General features: G+C 43.8%; 1 protein-coding gene across 2 annotated transcripts in view; it reads right to left on the reverse strand.

The window, feature by feature from the left end:
* CDAN1 (codanin 1) overlaps positions 1-24,047 on the reverse strand; it is a 563,981-nt gene that overhangs the window by 160,940 nt on the left and 378,994 nt on the right. For both annotated transcript variants that reach the window (XM_069638655.1, XM_069638654.1), the window contains exon 17: positions 8,485-8,539. In XM_069638655.1, the coding sequence (XP_069494756.1) occupies positions 8,485-8,539 (55 nt within the window). The remainder of the gene's footprint in view (positions 1-8,484; positions 8,540-24,047) is intronic.

The following is a 24,047-nucleotide window of genomic DNA, read 5'->3' on the forward strand; positions in this document are numbered from 1 at the left end:
GTTCAGGATCTTTGCAACACCTGCCAGCTCCTCTTCAGAGGCTGAATAATGGCCACCGGGCCCCCCCCTCTTTTTCCACCTGGGGTTTCACAGGGGTCTTATTGATGGGCTGAAAAGAGGATTCCCTCCGCGGTGGCAGGGAAACTCTAGGCCCAGAGGTCGCCTCCACTGGGGTAGCCTCTGCAGGCTTTGCCAGGGCCGCCACAACTCCCTCGATTGAGGCCTTAACTAGGTGAATCAGGGCCTTCACTACCTTGGGCGCGCCTGAGACCTTCACCTGGGGGGGGGGAAGGTCACCGCCTCAATCCCCTGCGGTTGTCTCCATCGGGATCTCCTGAAGCTTACCCAGGTTCTCCAACTTTCTCTTCCCCAAGCCAGAGCGTTGGCTCATGGTTGATGGCGTCAGTGATAATGCGCCCTGCCTGGCAGCCGAGGAGCCCGACCAATCGGCGCTCGCGGACTCACGGTGCTTTGCCTTCTGATGGGCCCCCGTCGCCAGGGTGCCCTCAAAGGTCTTAGAAGACCGCTCAGACTACTACTTCTTCTCACCTGCTGCTGGGCTCTTCCCTTCCAGCCAGTTCGTGAGGCAGCTACGGCGATCCTTCGTAGTCCGTTCTGACATGTTCTTGCAAAACGCACAGTCCTTTTCCACGTGCGTTTTGTCTTCGTTAAGACAGTAGAGGCATCGAGAATGCTCATCCTCCTTGAAAACATTCTGTAATCCGCATCCAGGGCAGCTCCTGAACAGCTTGAATCCGTGCATCGTGTTTTCTTTGTCCTGGGCCATGTCCACGCGGGGTAGGCCTCAAAGATCTTCCGGAATCCTCCAAGAAGTGAAACTCGACAAAAATTCCGCCCTGATCAGAAGTAGAAACGGTGCAGCTTGAGACTCGATTGACCAAAAAAATGAGGTTAATCGCTTTGGAAAATCGCAAAACGCAGTAAAAGCTCGAGAGCTATAGCACGAGGACTCCCAACACTTGAACGCGCAGTAAAAATCTGAAGATGGCTGCCAGCGGAGCGGCTTAGGTAGAGGGCAGCCATTGGCTGGGGACAGTATGGCCCAGAGACCAGTGATTGGTTATTAGGAGAAAGACAGTTCAGAAACGAAACTGAAATTGATTTTTTCTTTACCGAGGATTCGCAGCCTGACGACGGGGAATATTCATGAGCATGTGAATCCATGCCAGACCCCATGCTGGAGAAAGATGTAATCTAATGTCGATGTGAAACCCCTCGCATTACAAGTATAATGGTTGTTTTGCACTAATTCAAGCCCCCACAACTCCCCGAAATGGCATTTGCTCAAACTAGACGAACACCTTAAAGACATCATTTAAGCTCGATCGTCACTAACACTATATTAGTGTACCAGAACGCCCTCCATGCATTTTTGCATACTGATTTATTCAACACGTGGAGTTTAACTGACACGTAGCTCGTCTAATTTTAAAACAAACATCAGTCACGGATACTTGTCGTTCCAACAATGACGCTATAAGTTGTGATATTAGCACCACGGCACCAATGTTCGCCAGAAGTATTACTGTTATTATTTCTGTGTACCAGTAGCATTATTCACGTACGCTCGTATAGGAATCAGTCTTTCTGTTGAGACTCACTCGTGCCCTTGTCTATCATTGCTCAACTTAACTTGATCACACCAACAATGTTGCAGTTTGCTAAATCAATGCATCTTAAGTAGTGATACATATATGTATCACTGCATGAATGTATTACCTAATCCGAGATTTTTTGACCTGATTTTGTATAGGGGGATTCAACCCGGGATATTGTGCGTCAACTAATTGGAACTATATGTTATGGGAACATAGGTAAGGCAACCATGGGTGCAAATCAAACCTTATCACTTATTTTAAGGATTGATAATATCTTATTTGACTTGTATTTTTGAAAGTGACATATTCATTAATACTCTGTTTCTCTTCTTTTTTTTTCTCTTTGTTTTGTATTTTCTTTTGTTCATTTACCTCAAACCTCCCACCCTTCCGCCCCTCCTGTACTTTCTGTGATTGATCAACACCAATATCAATAATGTAATGTTTGTTTTCATGTGTCCACATATTATTTTTTTATTTTTTAATATATATACACACTTGATTTGGAAATTAATTGTGAATTGTGAAACAGTGTTATCATTAGCCCTGATTCGAAAAGGACACTTGTGTGTCGAAACATGTGTTATCCAAAGGGCAATATAATAAATAATAATCCTTATTCAGGAATACTATAGTGTGGCGCAGTTTTTGAAGTGTGGAGAAATACTTTGTACTGTGTTTCGAAGGGGGTCAGGGTCAAAGCCCCTTACTTGCCCCACCCCAACAGCGACACTAAATTGTATATCTATCACGGCGCATGGGAACTGTGCAGTTGGTACGGATCAAAACCCCGGAATTGTGTTACAGGTTACATTAATTTAACCGCGGTGGCTGATCAGTAATCATTCTCGAATCGAGTGGAGCTCCACCGATTCCAACCGAGGCTACGATGGTGCCTGCAAACTTGGATAGGGCCGGGTCCCAGATTAACGAAGATGATCTGCGACGTATGGTCCATAAGGTGCTGGTTGAAAGTCTAAATCTACCAGTAGTTTCCACCGATATTCCAGACAAGGGACCCTGTAATGTATACAAAGAAGCCAACAATAGTAAAAACAAAGGGCAACCAGATAATGTACTTAAGCATGCAGGTTTTCAGGGGGTGGTGGGGAGAGGGCGCAGGGGTTGGTCGGACGCATGCAGAAATAATGAATTGTGAGCTTGATCTGAGAAATTAATGTAAGACATAGGCTTTGCAGCTTTCCAATCCTTGTGTCCTAGACCTGTATTTACAGTATTACTCTCTCTAACCTATGGGGCTCAAGTATATGAGAAGTAGATTGCTTAGGCCTCACTTTCCAATCTGGACCGGTTGGGGATAATGTGTCACCTAAGGTCCCACTTTCGATGATGCAGTCATTTATGACAGGACCATCGGAAATTGAGATCTGATTTTTAAAAATCTCATAAAAGTCATCTCTTTTTTTTCGTGACATCGAAGAGCGCATAATCCTCCTCGGAGTATACGCTCTGCGAGGTTTGGTCAATAGTTTTGTTTGGGGGTGGAGGTATCCCTGGAACAAACGGAGCCTTGGTGGACCTTTCCAACGGTCTTTCCTGCTCTCCCGACCCAGTGACTGCTTCTTGTATATTATGTTTAAATTCAGAATCCCTAAGAAAATTCCTTGATGATTTTTTGTTTAACTCATTTTTTCTTCTCAGTTTAGCCATTTTTTCCTCCTGTTTTTTTTACATCTTTTTTTTAATTTGGACATCTTTGGCCTGAACCGCCTGCTTGTGAGTACCACCCTCCAACAACCTCATCTCCACATCCCCAACAGTCCCTTCAATAGGTGGCACTGTAGGGACCCCTTCCCCTCCCTGTGTTTCAGCAATCACAATTATTCCCCCTGTAACATCAGTCCACACCTACCCCTTGGACAGCTGCACAATGTCATCTCTCCCCCTCCCTAGAAGGAGCTGTTTTGTTTTGCTGATTTTTGCCAAAGATTGAAGTGCTTCTCCCGTTCTGATGGGCAGCACCTCCAATTCATTTGTCAGTTTGGTTAGTAAAGCTGTCTGCTTGCGTAGTTCGAGCAGAATCAATCTGTTAAAGCATTGTTGCCATATCCGAACCCCCAGTTAACTGGTTTGGCTCTGTAGTTAATACATTAGCATTGAATTCAGCGAAATACTCGTCTGCCATAAAGATACAGGGCGTATCTAATAAAAGAAAGTCATAATTGGAAGAGGACAAGGGCTTACTAGTGCCATCCAGTGAATGTCCCCGGTCAGATTTGTCTTTAAAAAGCCCCGTTGCCACCACCTCCACAAACAGGGATTGGGATGGATCAACCAGGTCCTCTGTCACCTATTCTGCCAATGAGCAATCCTGTGCACACTGCAGCAGTGCATCCTCCTCCTCATTCGATACCAGCAGGGGTAGTGCTGCTGCCCTTGCAAGACTTGCACGCCTCATGCTTACTGCTGCGAAGAAGTCTGCTCCGGTTCTTTCCTAAGCGGAGGTATTTTATTCCTCCTCATGGTGAACGAGGGTCATACCCAGCCATGCCAAATCCCCTTTGCACTGCTCCCCAGCAAGCAGGACTAAGCTAGTGACGCGTTTAACAAGGCCATTTAAAATCAACAGGGTATTCAACTCGCCGTCCCCACCACCGGAACAGCCCAACAGCCGACACACTTGCGTTACACACTTCCGGTGTGCGCGCACGGGTGCGGATGGTCCTCGCTGATGTAGCTGCTCGCGGGGGCGGGAGGGGCCAAAACAACGTGGCGTAGTCGTCACCATAACTACAGAAAAAGCAGAAAGTAGGTTTAGCGGGCTGCTTGGGCAAGGTAAAATCTTTCACGAAAGAGAACCAATCAAGCACAAAGACTTTCAAGAAAGAGACCAGTCAAGCACAATAAGTCCTCTTACACAGGAATGGGAAATGTTTGAGTCAGTCCTTCGTTGTTACGGCTGAGAGGGACAGCCCTGCCTTCCTCTTGCGCATAGGGCCTCTCCAGCAGCTCGGAGCACCAAAATAGTCCACAAATGCGAATTTGCTGCATAGTAACAAGTAACAACTGCTCCCAGTCCAACAGCCGACACACTTACTTGCGTTACACACTTTGGGTGCGCGCCAGATTGGATTGAGAGAACAAACAAACATTATGGACTTCAAGTCCCATAATGCTCTTAGTAATGAAACAAGGAAGAGGAGTCCAGAGTTGCTAAACTGTGGTGAGCGGTCAAGTTGTTGTAACGACCAACACCTGAGCAGGACCTTTAGACATTTAAAGGCCTTTCAAGTGCGGGCGAGCAAGAGGTACCAGCAGAAGCTGGAGTTGTCGTTGTGCCGGCAGTGGGACGCCTTATGGCAGAGGTCGGGACTCCTTCGTTATGCAGAGGGCAGGCAGCGGGAAACGGTATAGAAGCCAGCATCCCGTGAGAGAAAAGCTCTCTACACCCCGTGAACTGCTCTGGTGTTGGGTTTTCATCAGAGTGCACAGAGCTGCGAAAGCTCCATAGAATATCAGCACGTGTGGCGGCAGACCGACAGGAGCTGTCAGACGATGAGGAGGTCCCGAAGAGCGAAGCAGAAATAACGGCGAGTCAGAAGGAGACGGCAGGGAATAACAGTGAGTTGGCCTGAAGCAGGTGACCCTGGGCGCTCTGAAGGAGACCGCCAAGTAATAATGATTATTTTGAATACCAAACAATTGAATTAAGGCAAACTGTGCGCAACTCTCCTACTGAGGGATTCCGAATAGGGGAAGATTGTAACCCGAATTGCCAAAGCCAAAGAAAAGTGATATTAATGCAAAGTGGACACAACTCTCAAAGAGGGATGTCAGATATTGTAACCTGCATTGACAAAGCCAGAGAAGGCAGAGAGTGATACCAAAGCAATTTGAATATAACACTCACAGAACAGGATATCCAGAGGGAGAAAGTTGTAAACCACATTGCCAGCAACCAAAAGGTTGTGCAGATAGAAATCAAAGACCACAGGAGCAAAGCCCTCCTTGTAAAAGGGATCAAGGGGGACATAACTTTTACCTGCATTGCCTAAGGCAAACAGACCAACAAGAGAATCATTATCCTTCTGTGAAATATCCTTGTGGAATAAGATGTGAGCCAATTGTGTTAGAAGTCAAAAGACTAAACAGAGAAGCAGTTGTTGGTGCAAATCTCCCAATTGATGATTAAAGTGTGGAGAGTTTGGAACAAGCCTTACCACAGAGTGTAAGTTGTAGTGGTAGGTGTTTTATCCTGGCACACGAGTAAACTAGGAAAGGGACACATTTCTGTTAGTCCTGGCAGGCGAGTGTACCAGGAAGAGGATCACTTGAAGTACTGTGGTTGTGGTAAAAGGTTGTGGTGGAAAAGAATTGTCAATTCCACCACCTTGTTTTGATGAACTGTTGAATAACCAAAAGTGTTTCTTTTGAATGAACCATCCTGTCTAAAGAGTTACTTATAAAGAAGAAGTATGACGTGTTAACAAGTGATTGGTCTTCTGAGAAAAGAACACTTTTGCATTTTCTTTAATTGATGCTTGAAGCAAAAGACTTTTGGTTTGCCAAAAAGGAGATTGTGGAAACATTAACAATTGTTTTGAAGTGAGCTAGTCACTTTGCCAAGTGAAAGACATATTGAATGTAAAGAATGTTGTATTTATATGGAGTGCAACATTACTATTGAACAGAACTCTTGAAACTGAACTCTGTTCTAGAAAATCCTGAATTGATCCAAAGAAGGGGAATCCAACCCTGCTCACAAGGATTCCTGTTTATAATGTTTGCGTTTGAATTTATGTTATTTTGTGGAGTTTAAAACAGCCAAACAATTCCTGTATAATTTTGTTGCGTATTAGTGCGAGGGACAGATACAGTTTGGACATTAGGTCATTTATTTCTTTAGTGTCATGCATGCTGGACGCTACGCTCGTAGAACAGCTAGACCGTTCTACTCCAAATGGAGGCTATTCGATACGTTACCGGGAAAACGACGTTTACACTTTTCACGTCGCTAACTTCACGTGACTTGCTTCGTCACGTGAACTACGGTATCACGTATTTATGCAGCGTAGAAACTTCACTCGCTGCTTCTGATCGTCTCTATTGGCGTCGTGTAGCTGAACCTCTGATCTACAACCTGGTATATTCCTACAGCTACTTTTGGGCCTTCGATAGCGTGTGTTCCGCCACACGCTGATTCCTGGAGCTATCCCTTCGCGTGCTATTCCACACGCGCTCTTCGTCTGCAAGTGCGGCCGGCCCAGGCTGCGTGAATCCTGCCCGCGTGTAAAATCCACACGCGCTCTTTGTCTTCATACGCGGCTGGCCAAGGCTGCGTAAATCCTGCCCGCGTGTAACATCCACACGCGCTCTTCGTCTTCAAGTGCGGCCGGCCCAGGCTGCGTGAATCCTGCCCGCGTGTAAAGTCCACACGCGCTCTTTGTCTTCATACGCGGCTGGCCAAGGCTGCGTAAATCCTGCCCGCGTGTAACATCCACACGCGCTCTTCGTCTTCAAGTGCGGCCGGCCCAGGCTGCGTGAATCCTGCCCGCGTGTAAAGTCCACACGCGCTCTTTGTCTTCATACGCGGCTGGCCAAGGCTGCGTAAATCCTGCCCGCGTGTAACATCCACACGCGCTCTTCGTCTTCAAGTGCGGCTGGCCCCGGCTGCGTGAATCCTGCCCGCGTGTAAAATCCACACGCGCTCATCGTCTTCGAGTGCGGCTGGCCAAGGCTGCGCGAACCCTGCCCGTGTGTAAATCCACACGCGCACGTTGTCTTCACACGCGGCTGGCCCAGGCTGCGCGATTCCTGCCCGCGTGTAAATCCACACGCTCACGTTGTCTTCAAACACTGTTTTCTTCTAACTCCTGCATCTGTGGAATTAACAGAAGGATTGATCCCTAAGTGGGAAGGAAGCCTTTCAAGGATTATTGGAAGTGACTTTGAACTGAACTTTGAACGCTATCCTGTGGTGAATTCAACCCGTATCTAGCGTGAGCCTCGTTCCGTCCGGGATAAGTCTCCCTTACTAATTTTCCCTTCCCTGTCGTTTTGTTCTTCATTTCGAATCCATCAAGAGACTTCTGGATTGTTCTACCCAGAGATACAGGTCAGTGTGATCATTCCTGTCATTATCTAACTCATCATACTCAGGTTGGAGCAGTTATTCATGATACTTTAATTTGTCCTAGGCTGGATTACTATACCTTACCCACGCCCTTTCCAGTGATCCATCGCTCTGCCTGTTTTATCAGCCAGAGGGTTGTATCATTTGGAAGGTCTTTGTTGACTTCACGACTATCAAGTCGGGTGAACAGGGATCCGGAAGACCCTACCTCCTGTATCCTTTTGAATATTGTATCCTTTTCGGTTGATACTTTGGTGCATTCTGACATTTAGCCTTAGTTTGTTGGGTAGGGATATCCTGGTTAGGATAGGAAAAGATAGGCATTTGTCTCACCCCTATTTCATAAAATGATACCCGTGTGTCCATTTTGCATTTCTGGCCCCTCACACAGTATTCCAGAATACCATCAAACTCTTAATGAGGCCGAATGTCTTTTAGGCTGCCCTGCAGTTGCTGCGAAAAAAAGCCAGGTAAGGCCCAGTCGCCCCACCCCCACACGACTGTCAGAATTGGAGGATTTCAGCAAATTGTTTTGAACATTTCCTGCCCTAAACAGCATTCTGCAACAATACCTCATCTAAACCTGGAAATAAATTTGGTTATTACTTTGCAGTGCTCATAATCACATTCTAACCCCAGTCCATCCTATTCATTGATCTTTCATTGAGTGAGAGCTGACCGTGTCGTTCACTACATGCATTTTACATACTGCTTTAACAAGGTCAGAAAGAGCAACAATCTAGAAAAAAGAAACTATTCCAATCTACTTACTGAGATAAGGGCAGCATATATAAAGAAGCTGTTGATCCACCAATGGAACACAATCCTGAAAGCAACGGAGAAAAGCAGGGTGAATCATAGAAGTGGGTTACAAGTCTCAAACAATAACACTCAAACAGGTTGTGTGGAGCTGCTAACGACAGTGTCAATTCCAGAATCAACAGACCAGGGTAGGATGTCCAGCAACAATGGGTCTTCAGCGTTCAGTGCTATTATATTGACATGGTCTACCAAGTTCTCGAATTATGGAATAAATGTGTTATAAATTCTGAAAGTAGCGAGTACTCACTGTAGCCTATTCATGTCAATGGTGATGCAAATGTACTCAAAATATTTGTAATCGTTTTTTCTTTTCTTTTTTTTTTTTTTTTTTTTTTTTTTTTAAACACACTGCATTGTATACAGCATTCAATTGAGGTCGACATATAAAAAAAGAGGCATCACAACCTTAAACCCTACTTGGTCTCCCCTCCACTGTAATTTGAGGATGTTGTAATGAACTCATGGTGGCAACAGTAAAGACAGACACAAGTGATCACAGTTCAAGGGTGTTTATCAAACTGTAAATGCAGGGTGGAAAAACGCCTAACCTAAACCTAAATCTAAGATGGGAGCAAGCTTCGACCATCAAATGAAAAATCAGGCAGTCCTTATGGCGTCTTGTCAAAGTAAAAAGGCCTATACTAAGAAAAAACTATTGCCAAATCCTTACAACTAATTACAGAAAGAGTGTGGGATAGGATTTCAATAAAGAAAAGAGTGTTCACAAATAATAACTCAGAATGTGAATGCCAGGGTGTCTCCCTTCCCCACGTTTTCAGCACGGGACAAGGTGGCACCTTGGAGCACAGCACGTGCTCGAGCTTTCTCAGCACGAGCCAACAGTTCAGTTCCAGCCCTCAGGTTCTTCAATGGTTAAGTCTTTTCAATAAAAAGTCTCTTGCCTTCGAGGGCCTGATGTATTCAACAACAAACAAAGAGTTCCTTTCCAAATGGACTTTGGGTGAGGACTTTTCACCCCTGAATCTCCCTCGACTGGCCTCAGACCCACTTGACAAGGGGGACAATTGACTTCCCCTGGTCTTCCAATACTTCTTACATTCACGATCCTTAATGTCTTTTTAAACAGTTCTTCAGGCTTTGCCCCTTTGTGTCGGCTTTCCTCTGCTGGGCTCACTCTTGCCAACTTTTACCAAATAGTTCACTATGGGACTTTAGACTTTGCCCCTTCTCGTTAGCATCGCTCTGCCGGGTTCATTCTTGGCAGCTTTTACCAAGCAGGATTAATCTCCCTTTCTTTCACGATCATCTGTCGGTCAAAGACTTTTGACGGTCCAGATGATTTTACAAGACCCCTGTATGGCTCCTTTGACCTCTTCTCACCTTTTCCCAAGGCCTTCTGGTTATGGTAGTCTCTACCATTGGGTAATAGCCCAGAGTTTCCTGCGTGAGCGCCCTCGTGGTGCCAGACTCCTTTGTTGCTGGTTTCCCCCCTCTTTTCTTAATAGTTACTTTAAACCTTTCAAAGTTCAAATTAGCTGCTTGCTACTTTTCGTTCAACACAGTTCGGTTACTTATCGACTCTCCCCTCAACTCACTGTGATGAACCGCTTGGCTTTCTTCTCCTTTGAGTCAAGGTTGGTACCACAGAGACCAGCGTCTCTCCCCAGCGTGGCAATTAACAGAGGAGGGTCTTGTGTACCATTGACATCTGCTGCAACACACGCTGGCCTTTGTTTGCGGTTTTATGTTTCCGTCCGCAGAGGTTTCACAGACCTTGATCGGAAAGGGCAAGGACACTTCTCTCCTTGTCACCCTCTCGGTATTCGCCGTCTTTCACCTCCTCTTGTACTGCCGTGCCGAGTTAGCTCTCACGTCGTGCGGTCTGCCTTGCTCGTCCTGTGCTCCACCATTTATCCCTGTGGAGAAGGGAAAGTGCTGTCAGGTGTGTGTGATTCTGGTCAATTGCCTGACCCTTGTATTGGGACATGTCAGGTAAACAGCTCTGGTGTTAGTCCGTCATCTTTCGTGTTGTGCGAAAGTGTTTGTGTCGGAAAAGGGGGGTGGCAGGGTTTTGAAATATCCTACATGGTAGGATGGGGAAAAGGTGTTGAAGGAGGGGGGATACTGCATCTCATTCGTCGGTGTCCCACTCCCACAGGACCCCCCCATCCAGGTGATCCTCCCTCACTGGTCCACCCCCAGGAAGTGGATCTAATAGCAATGGCCGTGTCCTGGCCACCTGGATGACAGATCCCCGGGGACTAGCTAGGGAGACACCTTCAGGTTTCTCACAATGTATATAAAAAGGACGTAAGTGACAGATGTGGAGCCTATATAGGTGTAACAGTGCATTTTACATGTCCTTAAAAACAGACCTAGAACTCCCATGGAGATATACATTTACCCCCTCCCATTACCAAGTCATTAGCATGTACAGTCGTAGCTTCAACAGGCTCAGCGCCCTTAAACAAGTGGGGCTCTTTTTGATAAATCGCAGTGCAAACAGACCCCACAGACTTGTTTATGTCTTCCTTTCTTCCTCAGTGCACCATGTATGTCCTCTCACTCACAATTTCCTTGTCCACTACCCGCTACCAAATCATAGCGAGGGACACCTGGCCACCAACATAGCATGGGTCCGGGATGTCAGTGTATAGCAGGTAGACATTTCTAGTTCCAACCAGCATTTCTGTAAAAATTGTGCTGCCGAGATATAGTGACAATCATTCCAATTCTGGAACACCCTACATACCTCAAAGTGCGTGCACTGGAAAAAAAGATATAAAAATCTGGGGTTCACACCTATCTGGATGCAGGGCTCAAGTGCAGGCCCCAGCATCTCTACACCTCACCCATTCCACCCAGGACACCAGCAGCCAGCTCATGTAACAGAGCCCAGCTCTGCCAAGTGGGCACTCTTCCCTGGTCACCGAGGGCAGAAAACTTCTTTACAGCCTGAGTCCACTGCCCACCATTCGCAATAAGAGAAGTTCCCGGCAGAGGCATGAGAGCTCATATGTAGGCCAATAGAGAATCTCCTTTCACCAGCAGCGTTTCCAGGCAACTCTGGGCTGCACGTGAAGGGGGTTTTCAGGCAGGTATCGCCATACAGAGAGACCACAAGATCTGAGTAATTATCCCAAATTTGATTACTGACACTCAGAGGCTACCAAACAATTGTCACAGGTGCCCAATTACTCCGCGACCAATAGAAATCAATGGTCTTTCATAACATCAGCAGTCTTAAAAAGTTAGTCCCACAAACTCCATTTGGTATTTCTTTTGGAGAAAATATGATTTTAGTGACAATTTACACATAATATTCACATAATTTCACATCATTTTTCACATAAAATATCTGAAACATAGACCTGTTAATGTTTCAGGTTAGGCACTAATCCTTCTCCAGTATTCCATCTTTCATGGTGGGATGCTTAACTGAATGGGGGACCAAAAAGTTCTAACCTACAGGGACGAATGTCCGAGGGTCAGTCTTTATATGAAGATTTATTTTAGATTAATATAAAGATGATAACAGTGGCAGAAATGATTAAGTGGTCACCAAAATGGCTGCCTGAAAAAGTCTGTCCATTTAATGTTTGCTAAGTGTGCAGTGGCAGCCTTTTCCTTTGTAAAAACCTGCTGTTTGACAACATGCGAGTTTTCCCCGGCACTGTGAAAAAAGAACATTCATCTCTATAGCCATTTTTCTGTAGACAGCATTTACTCTGTTACTATTGAGGGCAGCAAGCAGCATAGACTGAAATCCTTGGGTCCTTCGACGCAATCACTAAGTGTACTTGCATCAAGGGCACAAATAAGGCTATTCGGTTGATACTTAAAAGCTGTAGACAACACTAGTAGAGAAGTAGTTTAAAGCACACGAAAATCTGAAGAATCCTAAAGGACAGAACTATATATGACTCCATCAAAGGACCGTAGTACAATAAATATAATTGTTTACCTGTGATCAAGAGAGAACATATTTAATAAAACGTGGCATAAGCAAGGGTTGCTATAAAAGGCACTTTTGCAGCACAATTAACTTAAGTCAAACCTGGGCATTTCTTGAAAACTGCGCTCTATTGATTTTCCGAAAACAAATTTTACTGGAGCGTTTAAAGGTTTGAGAGTTTTGCCTGACAAGACACCAGCAAAAGGATTTTCCATTTGAGAATAACATTTGCACATACATAATCTAATCATCTAATTCTAGAATTCAGCAGATTTTCTGCTTTTCATCGACCGAGTTACAATTCAAGATCATTCCCTCTGCTAAGAAAAGCAGACTCAGCTTGTTGGATACCTTGATGTGATACTTGAGAGAGGTGAAGGAAGGAGTACAATATCTGACCCAAAAAATGACAGGATTTCCCACCAAGTATCTGGTATTAAATTGGGCTTCTGGCTCCCATGGTAGAAGACCAGATGAAGAAAAAAAACATAACTGCTTGGTCAATGTATCTTTCAAAACAGCGCTTTTTGGGGAACCACCATGGTCATGTTATTTAACAGCAGAATCATCTAACGGACATTTCCGATTCATAAAAGCCTTTCTTGCAACTGCATGAGGTAATTGTTAGGCTTAATCCTACCTCTCAGTTACAGGTGCCCCTTCTGCCAGGTTGCATCTTGCAGCTCAGATGGACACATGTGTGCGCATGTGTGCCAGTTCCTACAATCACAGCTGCTTCCTACGGCGTATAACCCCTTCCAAAAGAACTGTATGAAATGGGAAGTTCTTCCCATTCCAAGCTGGCTGCCAACTCAGGAACAGCGGGACGCCACAAGCCTGACATAATTGCAGCGATTTCTGTTGTTCTAAGGTAGACGCGAGTCACGTGCCTTGTCTTGCAATCATTTTCATGAAGGGGATCTCGTTGCTTCTCCGTTAGGTACTCTGCGAGAAATTGAGTTTGCTCAGTCTGTTTTTCTAATGGTCCTCTTCCTAAATCTCCAGAGACTCATACACTTCTAGTTAAGGACTAGACCTCGTTGCAAATTGAGTTTTACCATCTCTGTGTAGACAACAGAGAGTGTATCCCAAAAGCATTGTGTTAGGAAGGTTGTCCCTTTTAGGCAACTTTCCCTCCATATTCTATGGACCCCCAAACTTTTTGCTATGGTTTTACACCTTTGTCCAGACTTTTACAGAGTAGTGAATCCTTCAGCTTCACTTCAGTGGCCTGTTTGCTCATTTGTTATGAGGAAAACGACTAGTCCTTTGAACAGTCAGTACTGGGAATCTATGTTTCCCTTCTGTCTTTTGACATGTTACCTGTCTGGTTAACATTTTCAAATTGCACACAGCAACTTCCAATGCAGTGCAATGGGGATACTTTTGTATCACCGTAGACTTAAACCAAAGGTGCTTTTGGTTACTTTTCAATATGCCTAAAGACAAGCTGGTGGCAGCAGTTACATTTTTGCTATATTTCTAGTTCTCTTATTCGCATTTACCGAGTTTGGCTAGTGTCCCAAGATGGACGTGCCAGGAGATTTTTCGCTTGTTCTTTAGCCATGTTCTTCTTTGGCCTTCTTCCTGCCTTCTCAGGTCATGAATTCACTTTTATGGTCATGCATTTGCCCAGGTAAGCTTCTGTTTTCGGGGGCTAGTGCATGCCATGTGTGTATGGGCTCACGAAGTGGCCTGGGACGTCTGGTCCCAATCAACAAACTGGTGCCAGTTTGTCTAGTGTGCACGCAACAGTCAGTCTTACAGTGGTCCCTGGTTGGACCACTACTAGTGTGCTTGAGTTGTGCAGATCCTTTCTACTAGAGGGCTGAGTTTGATCATTCACCTGAATTTAGGATAAGAAGAGGAGTCCTGCAGCCATTCCAGCAGATCAGAAGAGGAGACTATGTAGCTTTGCAGATGACGGAAGACCCAAGGACGAATCATGAAGAGGCATGGCGACCATTCTTGCTGCTGAACTACAGGGGTCTCCAACTAGCCCTACAAGTTGCTTTCCTGCCAGGTTTTAGCACCCCAACATTGACGGATCCTGTTCTGGAAGGCTTCCTTTGTTCGTGACTGGTGAGAGTCCTGCATCGGTGCCTGCTGCATTTCTTCACTGGATAGGGTTGCACTCGGCTGCTGGAACCGACTGGAAGATTCCTTGCACCTGCAGCTCCTGGGCATCTTTTACTGGATGCAATGGTGGGAAAACCTACCTCCAGTGACTCCCAGTCAACCTACCTAGTCACTTGGGAAAATATGTGTCTGGGGAACGGGGGTGGGTGGGGGAGACAGAGGGGCAAGAGTACTCGCAATACATTCAGACGCCCATGTCTCCCCTATAATAAAGGTTTCGTCCAAAATGTTTGGCAAAAAAATACTGAATGCGTGATTTGGCCGAATTTCAGCCTTTTGAAAAATCCGAACGGCCGAAAAGTTCGATCAGATCACGCATTCTTTGCTGGGGGCTGAGGGGGTGTCCCCCGCACACTTGCTCACTATATTGTGAGTGGGGGATGCAGTGGTGTCCCCCGCAGCCATTCCCCAAAAAATAAAAAATAAATAAAAGGGCTGCGGGGGATGCAGGGGTGTACTATATTGTGACTGGGGGACATCCCCGCAGCTGCCAAGAAAAAAAGAAAGAAAAAAGGAAAGGACCCTGCGGCACCGGTTCCCGATCACGGAAGTGAAAGGGGACAGGCGTTGCAGGGACACAGCAAGTCGGAATGCAAGGTAAGTAGTTGGGTGGGGGTGTGCGTAGGGGTGTGGGTGGGGCTGTGGGCTGAGTCAGTAATGTTCAGGGGAGAAAATACGGAAGATTATTTCGAAGAAAATATCTTTGGTCTTTTCTCCCTCGAACAATTCCAATTAGGTCTTTCAACCCCAATCCATAATAAACATTAGAATAAACTTTGGTTTATTCCATTCCATCGCTTTATGAATTTTTTTTCTAAAAGTTGTTCTAAAGGATAGGAAAATAATCTTACTTACCTGGAATATTGTTGAGAAGTCTTATGGAACATGTTTCACCACCACAATAACTCTTTCTACATTTGTCCCCTCTCATAGAAGAAGCATTGTGACATTTGGGCACAAGGCCCCATTTACCATAGGGATTGGACTTATAAAGGAAGGGCATTCTTCTTGTGCACTGGTTTAGCTACTGCATCACTGCTTAGCTTCATGCAGAGATGACTAAGGTATTGTATGCATTTATTTATATATTATAGTGTAATAGCTCATCAGTTAAACTTTTCACAAATTACAAGTTACACATCATATCAAAACATTCAACCAGCTTTATACAGTATGTCACAAACTCCATTAAGGATAAAAAAGGAAAATCACAAAAGAAATAAATAACAGCAGATTTATATACATTATATGAAGGCAATCTTGCAAACATTATGATTCTGTTCCAGAACCTACATTCTTATTTAAATGTAATTTAAAAAATCTCATCAAATTGATTGTCCATGAGATTTGGGGGCTGTCAAGCAACTGGTGCCACACAACATCTAGTGAGCATGTTTTAAAATCCTCCACGAGCCGAATGAGGAATACCATTTTTGATTCCTTCATGCTGACACATTCAATTTCATTACACTTGCAAAAGTGGCAAGTTCTTGTATCTCGTGTGATTTTATTTCTAGCTCCCAAAATCTCATTGGAGGTTAAAAGATGTAATCTTATTTTTTAAAATTATAATCTCCAGCGAGCATCAGGAAATGTTATCAGGTAATTAGGTCTTGTGCAGAAGGTTTCCCATCCAGTACAATATAATAATAGAAGGTATATGACGGACACTCTTCAATAACTTGAATCCAGTCAGCTTTTCAGAGCTGCTTTTTAATATGTAGGGGATTTTGGATCAAAAGCTCCATAGAGGACTGAAGCGAGGTCAATGTTAACAGAGGCTTCCACCCAATTATTAAGAATCAGCACTTTTCTACTGTTAGCACCTTGGAATAAACGGTAGCATAACTATGCCTCACAGGCAATACTAATTTTGCTCAGCATCGAAAGAGCTTTCCATGCAACCATTGCCTTAATTGATAGTAAACCAAGCTTGAAGCGAACCAGGGAGGTGGGCGATCCCATAGGTAGGAATAACACCGTTTCCAGAATAACCATTTTCTTTTTTGGTTAGTTCAATTCATTGAACCATTCAAATATTACAAAACAAAACAAATTAAACACATAACCGTTTAAGATTATGCCATGGAACTCTCTCAATTTAAGGTGGTCTCCGATCCATATGTGAGCACTGGAATAATTTAGGATTTATAAAATGTTAACAAGAGAAGGCAGAAGAATAGTTTATAGCGCCTATTAACTAGTTTGACTTGTGTAACCAACACTGATTTTTTTTTTATTTTTTAGAAAAGATTGTGATTGTCTGATATCAGAAAACCTAAATAAACAAACTGAGAAGGCAGGAATAAGACGTGGACACAGAGGGCTCATGTTCTGACTATAAACTTTTATTAACACAAATTGAGGGGTTGGAAAATGCCTCACTGTCCCTACCCTAAAAGGTATTTTCCCTACCTCAACCAAACCTAAGGGTCTGTCCTATGTCAAGATGTCCAAAATAATAAGTCATGTGTCCAAAATCCTATTCTAGTCCTCACATTATAAACTAACTCTAAAGTGTTAAGGAGTAATGTCCTTGGCCCTGAAAGGTGCACAAATGAAAGATGAAATTCCACTACAAAAGTTCCTAATGGATAATGCTCACAGTTGCAGGTATTGGCTCCCTTCCCCGGTCTTTCTTCACCAACACAACAGTTCAACAAAACAAAAGTTCTTTATAGCCACAGAGGATATATCCCTCCTCTTCGATTTGCAGTTCACATTTGGGTAAATGTTCTCCCTTCCCATGGTCTGTTAAAGAAACTTCCAAATTCCTAAGGGCATGAATCTTCCTTGAGGTTCTTTGGTCAACAAACAATTTAAATATAACGCAACTTGGATGCAAGTCCCAGCTTTATAGGATACCTGGTGTACGCCCCTGCCAGGTTCTTCTACACATGCACTGTGACTTAAAGGAATGGTTCGGTCAGAAAATATTATTGTCCCTATGGTTCGGCCATGTCTTTTTAACCATAATTCGATCGATCGTTCAAACATTTCCTACGCACCTTACCCAAGTTTTCGTCTCTTGAACTCAAGCGAAATCAGGCAGCAGGGTACGGCCATCTTGTGATAATCTTATCAGTTGCCACATCGCCCTGGGTGACCTGCGTTTGCGTCACTAAATCATATCCCCCCGCCCCTAAGCCTGACATCACTAGACGCGTACCGCCCATTTCACAACGCCATAGCAAGTCTTGTGTCAACATTCTCTGCGCCTCAGCTAATGACGTGTCACCATGGAAATGGCAGGAAGCCTCTTTCCTTGATAAGTACAAAAAGAGCGTTTCACAACACACAACAGCAGAATTCCTTTTCCATTCCTCTCGCTGTATTTCTTTGAGTATTCCGTGACTCGTTTCTGTGCTCTGGTCAGCTACCTTCGTTGCTTGTAGCCCGTGTGAACAGATACCAGTACCATCGCTATACATTATTTTCATTTGTTTACCACACAATGGCAACAATAATGCCCACCTGTACGAGCCTGAGTATTCCGTGGAGGAATTACTGGAAAGAGCAAGCTGCGTAAACTATGGGGATTTGAACGACAGTTGGGCGGACGTTTCAACAGATGAAGAGCCTGGGCTTAGTCGCATGGACGGTGTTTCCACCTGGTGTACATGTAATCGGTACGCGCTAATGCCAACCGAGGAGGAGAACTGCTGCTGCCGAGAAAACTCTGGATGCTTGTCCTACATATTGCAAGGCATTCCACAGCCACAATGCGTTACCGAGCTGCCAGACTTCACGGCAGCCTGCCTTACACGGTCGGTGTTGAGGATTTTGATGGTGCTTATGCACGAACTTCGCGCAACAGTTCGCCCTCGTAATCCAAGTAACGAGTAAGTATAGTCTGGTTGTGATGTCAGTTAGGCCACTACTATTTCATGGTTGTCCCCTATATTCTCGTAACTTCAATATCATTGTCATATCAGTTTAGTCTTGCAATTCTCTAGTAATAGTCGCATAAAAGTCGTTCAATATTGTGCAGTGTCTAGTTAGAATTTGTCCTGGCAAAAATGCCATTGCATACAAGAATTGTCATTGACAACTAAGGTTTAATACACTTATCTTGGTCATTTAAAAACAAACAGTTTGTATCTTTTTCTTTCACAGGTGGTACCGGCTGGTGGCCTATCATTCATACACATGGTGGCTTCATAGGAGGCTTGGACACCGCGTTCAACGAGTAATACCCGCCTGCGTCGTTGGTGCCATTAGACAAACTTTCCCCAGTACAGGGGATTTTCCCTCGCTGAGCTGCAACCAGACCTTTACAATGTGTAGTATTTTTGTGCCATCAAAATAAGAAACCAAATAAAACACAACATATTTTTTATCAATGGTTGTTACAGTTTAAGTGAATCTAGTGTGTCTCCATTCAGCAGTGTTCCAGTGCCTTGTCTGCACGCCTCCCGGCCCATCCATCCCACCCCCCACTATCAAAGGCAGTTCGCACCAGTGGATGTACACTGCAATGGGGTGCTGTCAAGGGCGCGAACGGCCAAGGTGCCAAACAACATGTACACTTCAAAAGCTATCTTATGCCCACGGGTCATTGCTCACATGGCCTCCTCAGACCCCGTGTCTCCAGGCAGGCTCCCCTTGAAGCAGGCCGCTCTCCTGAAATACACATAATACTACGACATATACACGTCATTCATTCACAAACACACCCCTTTTTGTTATTCTTTATAAACCACTTGATATTTACAATGAGAACATCTTTGATCACTGCAAGTCAACTCATGAACGTGCTACTCTGTGACCGCTTCGTGTGAACTCGCCAGTGTGCTACCTGTAAACATCTCCCTGTTCTCCTGCCCCTAATTACTCTGCTTGCTGAATCCAACTGTTTGTTGGTCAAGGTAAGGACATGTATCCTAATCATATCTCCTTTATTTGTAAATTCATATCTATTTCGAAGTAACGTACTCAGTAGTGTTATGTTAATTTGTATCATTGCTATTGACTTGAGTTTCTTATGTTATGTTACCGATTATCAATTTTTATCAGTGTCAATTGGCATCACATTGCATCCTTCGCGGACCGTGTCTATAGTATAAGCATGTTTCCTTTACGTGCACGATAGAACATTCAAGGGACGAGTAACATGTTCTGATTTTCAACACATCAATTAAATTTATCCCAAAATACAGCCGCACATGAAGCACTGGTTTTGCTGTGGTGCCCAAAAGAAGGCGTGCAACGAACAATGTATGGTCCAATTCCTTCTTTCTCACATGTTTATGCAGAATAATTTTCTAATAATGTTGATCTTTATTTTGCACAATGCCTGCATGTTCTATTTTCGGTTGCCCTTCGAAGACCCATGACAAATCCGAAGGCATTACAATGCATGTATTGCCTAAGACTGTTGATCGAATAAGAGAATGGGTCAGACATTGCGGATATCCACCGGAAGAGCTTGAAAGTAGAGTCAAACAAGTCTTGGAGGACAAGAGGGGCCATCGATACCGCATCTGCAGCCTGCACTTCAACCCGGATATGTGAAAATGCCGCCACAGGTGAGTCACGCTTCCGAATTTAGCTTTTCGCCTGTATTGTCGGTGTAAATGTCACTTATAATACTTTCGATATTTATGTGATTGAATAGCTGTTTAAATAATTAATGTTTTGCTAAACATCAGTCCTTGTTTTTTAGAACCCACATAGAAAATTGATTTATGGGGACAGATAACTATGCTATATATTATGCATTTACATAAGCATAATTCTCTCGTATCTAGTCTCCTTACATGCCACTTTTTAATGTTGGAATTTCTAAATCGAATAATACTTTCCCTTTACAACTCCATGGCTATCCAACGAATATGAAGCAACAAGATTCAACATCCATGTCTTGCCTGGAGTCATCAACCACTTCGAGTGCGTATCAGGTAATCTTACCTAGCTATTCTGTTCCAGACTGGTTTTATGCATGGAATTCTAGATAATTTGATCATATGTTCGCAACGTTATCATTGCTTTACACAATATTTATTGTGGTTTGATATTGATATGTACCTTTGCCTTTCCAAATTGTGTGTCCAGTTTCCAATATTTTCATCCTTACTAATGCAAGTACTGGCTTTCAGGGAGATGCTGAAGCGTCCATTACAATTACAACATCCCTCTTAGTAGATCCGGTGCCAGTGGCATGTGGCTTCACAGTTCAATTGGACGAGATAATCTGATCATATTTACATATCGTGTAATTGTTTTACACAATGTTTCATTCCTACTTTACTATTGATATGTACCTTTGTCGTCTTTCCAAATTGTGTGTCCAGCTTCCAATATTTTCGTCCTTACTAATGCAAGTACTGTGTTTCAGGGAGATGCTGCAGCGTCCTCTACAATTACATTATCCCTTGTAGTTGTTCCGGAACTAGACCTTGCAGTTGATCCGGAGCCAGAGGTATGCGTACTGTCAGTACCATCTAAAGAAAGAAAGTCAGTCTAAATATATGTGTAATGCAAATGACTTATTTTAAGTGGCTACTATTTTTTGTAGGGATGTATACAAGATCCGTATATTGAACCAGAGGCACGTGGATCTGAGTCGGTGCGCCAGCTTGCTGATGTTGATGTTAGAGTAAAGAAGGTTTCAAAGAAAAGAAATAAAAATAAGGTTAGTTATAAACACTTTATATTGTTGGCAATTGTTTTGTGCTGAGGCCTTCATCATATGTTTTTTTTTAAAATGTAAATTGTACAACACTGTATGTTGGATTTACACTGAACATCTCTTTTCCTATCTGTCCTGTAGTTGCCCGATGGAGTAAGGACTATGCAGACACAGACAGCAATACAAATGACAGATGCTGCTTGCCAAACAGTTTTCACCATGGAGGAACTATTAATTGAGGCGCGGCAAGTTCACACTCAAGATGTCTATGTCCAAAGGCCAGAAAATGAATTTAATATGACCGGTGAATCCAGCAAAGTGTTTTTGGACCATTGCTACAATGCGCATTCTCCGCCAGATGAATGCGAAAGTGAATTTATAGAAGATAGTTTTACATTACTCAATGAGCACTTGACACAAATCGACACCTGCCAAAAGAATGCCCCCCAAAAAACAGTCCACATTGATGTTTTCCCCTATCCATGGTCAAGTAACAGATGTTGAAATGACAGAGACTGAAGCATCAAGACTATTGACCGACGAAACAGACAAAGATATCGACTATAGTATGTCCAGTTTGGCTGATATGTCCACAACGGTTCAGTCCGATACAACAGTGTTGCCGGATGACAGTCTGATAAAAGAGGCCAAATACATAGTATTTGACAGCAGCTTGATGGAGATTATAAAGATGCTGAAATGTGTGCATTCAGTGGGAGGGGAAGTATGTGGGAAGCCATTTGTGAGCGTAACTCGACTAATATAAGGCAGTAACCTCAAAATATATGCCACCTGTGAAAAGTCACATAAAACATTTTCATGGTCACCACTGGACAGAAAACCAACATTTCCACCAATGTGAACATGGCCCTTTGTCCCCAGAGCAGGCACGGAAGAAGAAGTGGTTGATCACATCTTCACCTCCACACAAAGCCCTTGAGAAGATTGTGTTTGATAAAACTATCAAGAGATCTGAAGGGACTCACAGAATTCTGTCACACAGGAGATTTGGAGGTGTTCCAGAATATGTGCCTTAAGTACAGGCCAAAGAGATTGTATTTTGGCATCCAAGGGATGAAATCTAGGACTTTACTAGCGGTATTAGCGCATAACGAGAATGTAGGCCGGGAACAATCTAGGACTGCAGGAAACTTAGGGATGCTTCGCTACAATATGGCCTTTACAAAAAGAAGCAAAAAATGGGTGGTCAAGCCAGTATATGATAAAATGGAATTTGATTTTGTGAAAGATCTTATCATCAGTGTCGTAGAGAAGCATACTCATGGAATTGCGCACACATGTGTTCAGAGCACACATACATTGCCACAAAACATTGCCAATGTGCCATGTCCACCCAAAGCAGAGCTCGTTCAATCGTTCAAATCCCAGTACAAATGATTACCATCTGTTTTTATTTTTGCCAAAAATGTTTTTATAAAGTATCCAAATAAAGTATGCAATTTGTCTTTTGAAATCAATCCTCTTAGTCCATTTCTTTAAAAAAAAAAAAAATAGTACAATTATTACGATTGCTTTCACATTTCACAGTTTAGTCGAGCTACTGTGGGACCTTAATGTTTCGTGTTAATGACCAATGGATAACAGTGTGTAAGAATCTTTGGGTTTTGGCAGTTGCCTTGCCCTAAAGTTCCGCAAAAAGCTGAATATCTGCTCGTCCTACAAAAGGGATTAGACCTAGGCCACAAAACATTCTAGGCACGCAAGAAGTAGTGACTGTGAAAACATGCCATGGGATAGGAGGCCATGAGATAAGCAGAGGTGGGCCTATTACTAGACACATTTTGACTCATTGTATTTGTTACATCGACTATAATTTGGGAATAGGGGGCATTTTGTCATTGGCAATTTTTCCCCTACAGCTCAGCAGCGCCACGAACAACTAGCAGTGACAGCCCCCAATTTCCTGTGCCCGTGCTTCAAAATTCATGTTCTCATGGATGCGTTGACACGGAATGTTGCAAAGTAAGAATGTATGTTCATTTTGAGTGAAGGTCACCAGCTTTTAATTTTTGCTTGGGAGCTGGGAGGCACACGCGTCCCGCGCACTGTATAAGGTTCGATTGTTTTTTTACCTCGAGAGGCAGGGACCATTCCGAAAGGGATTGAGTTGAAGGGGGGATGTAATAAACGTATGATATAAGGTTGCCCATTCCGAAACTGGACCTAGTTACATACAAGTTCAGTTTATGAAAAATCGTTGACACGAACGGAGGATTCTGCATTACGGTCTGCATTGCGCCAAGAGAATGGAAATGCCGAACATAATGTAAGTTTCTCTTTAGACGATTTCATGTCAGAACTAGTCGAAATACGAATAGCTGACCGTTATTGCTGGGTCACATTGTACTTGTTCGTTCTGTGTGGAATATTGCAATGAAGTGCTAGTACAACCTTTGTGTGCTGGGCTATCTACCGGGCACATGGGCAGGCCATCATTGAGACGCATGTAGACCACCACTCGTTTCTCCGCTAATAAATCATTACATTGTTTGTGCACTTCAAATTCTTGCCCCAATTTACGCATTACGTTTAGAGCTCAACATACTCCATTGCACTATCCTCGGAAGCAAATAGTGGAGTAATTTGATATTCCACGTTGTATTCTCTCGGTTCACATTGTGTCACCTCTGCGCTAATAAAGAAAATGATTAACTGTAATGAAGATTGGCTACTGAGACACATTTCTACTTTTATCTTTTGCAAACAGGTACATCGTGCCATTCTGCGATTGTCCTCTATTCCAGACCTCGACCGGTGGATTCTTCAACCGCCAGCTGCAGCTACATGTCAATCACTGGATCTACT

The sequence above is a fragment of the Ambystoma mexicanum genome, chromosome 14 (assembly GCF_040938575.1).
Source record: "Ambystoma mexicanum isolate Mex_15411 chromosome 14, UKY_AmexF1_1, whole genome shotgun sequence".
Lineage (NCBI taxonomy): Eukaryota > Metazoa > Chordata > Amphibia > Caudata > Ambystomatidae > Ambystoma > Ambystoma mexicanum.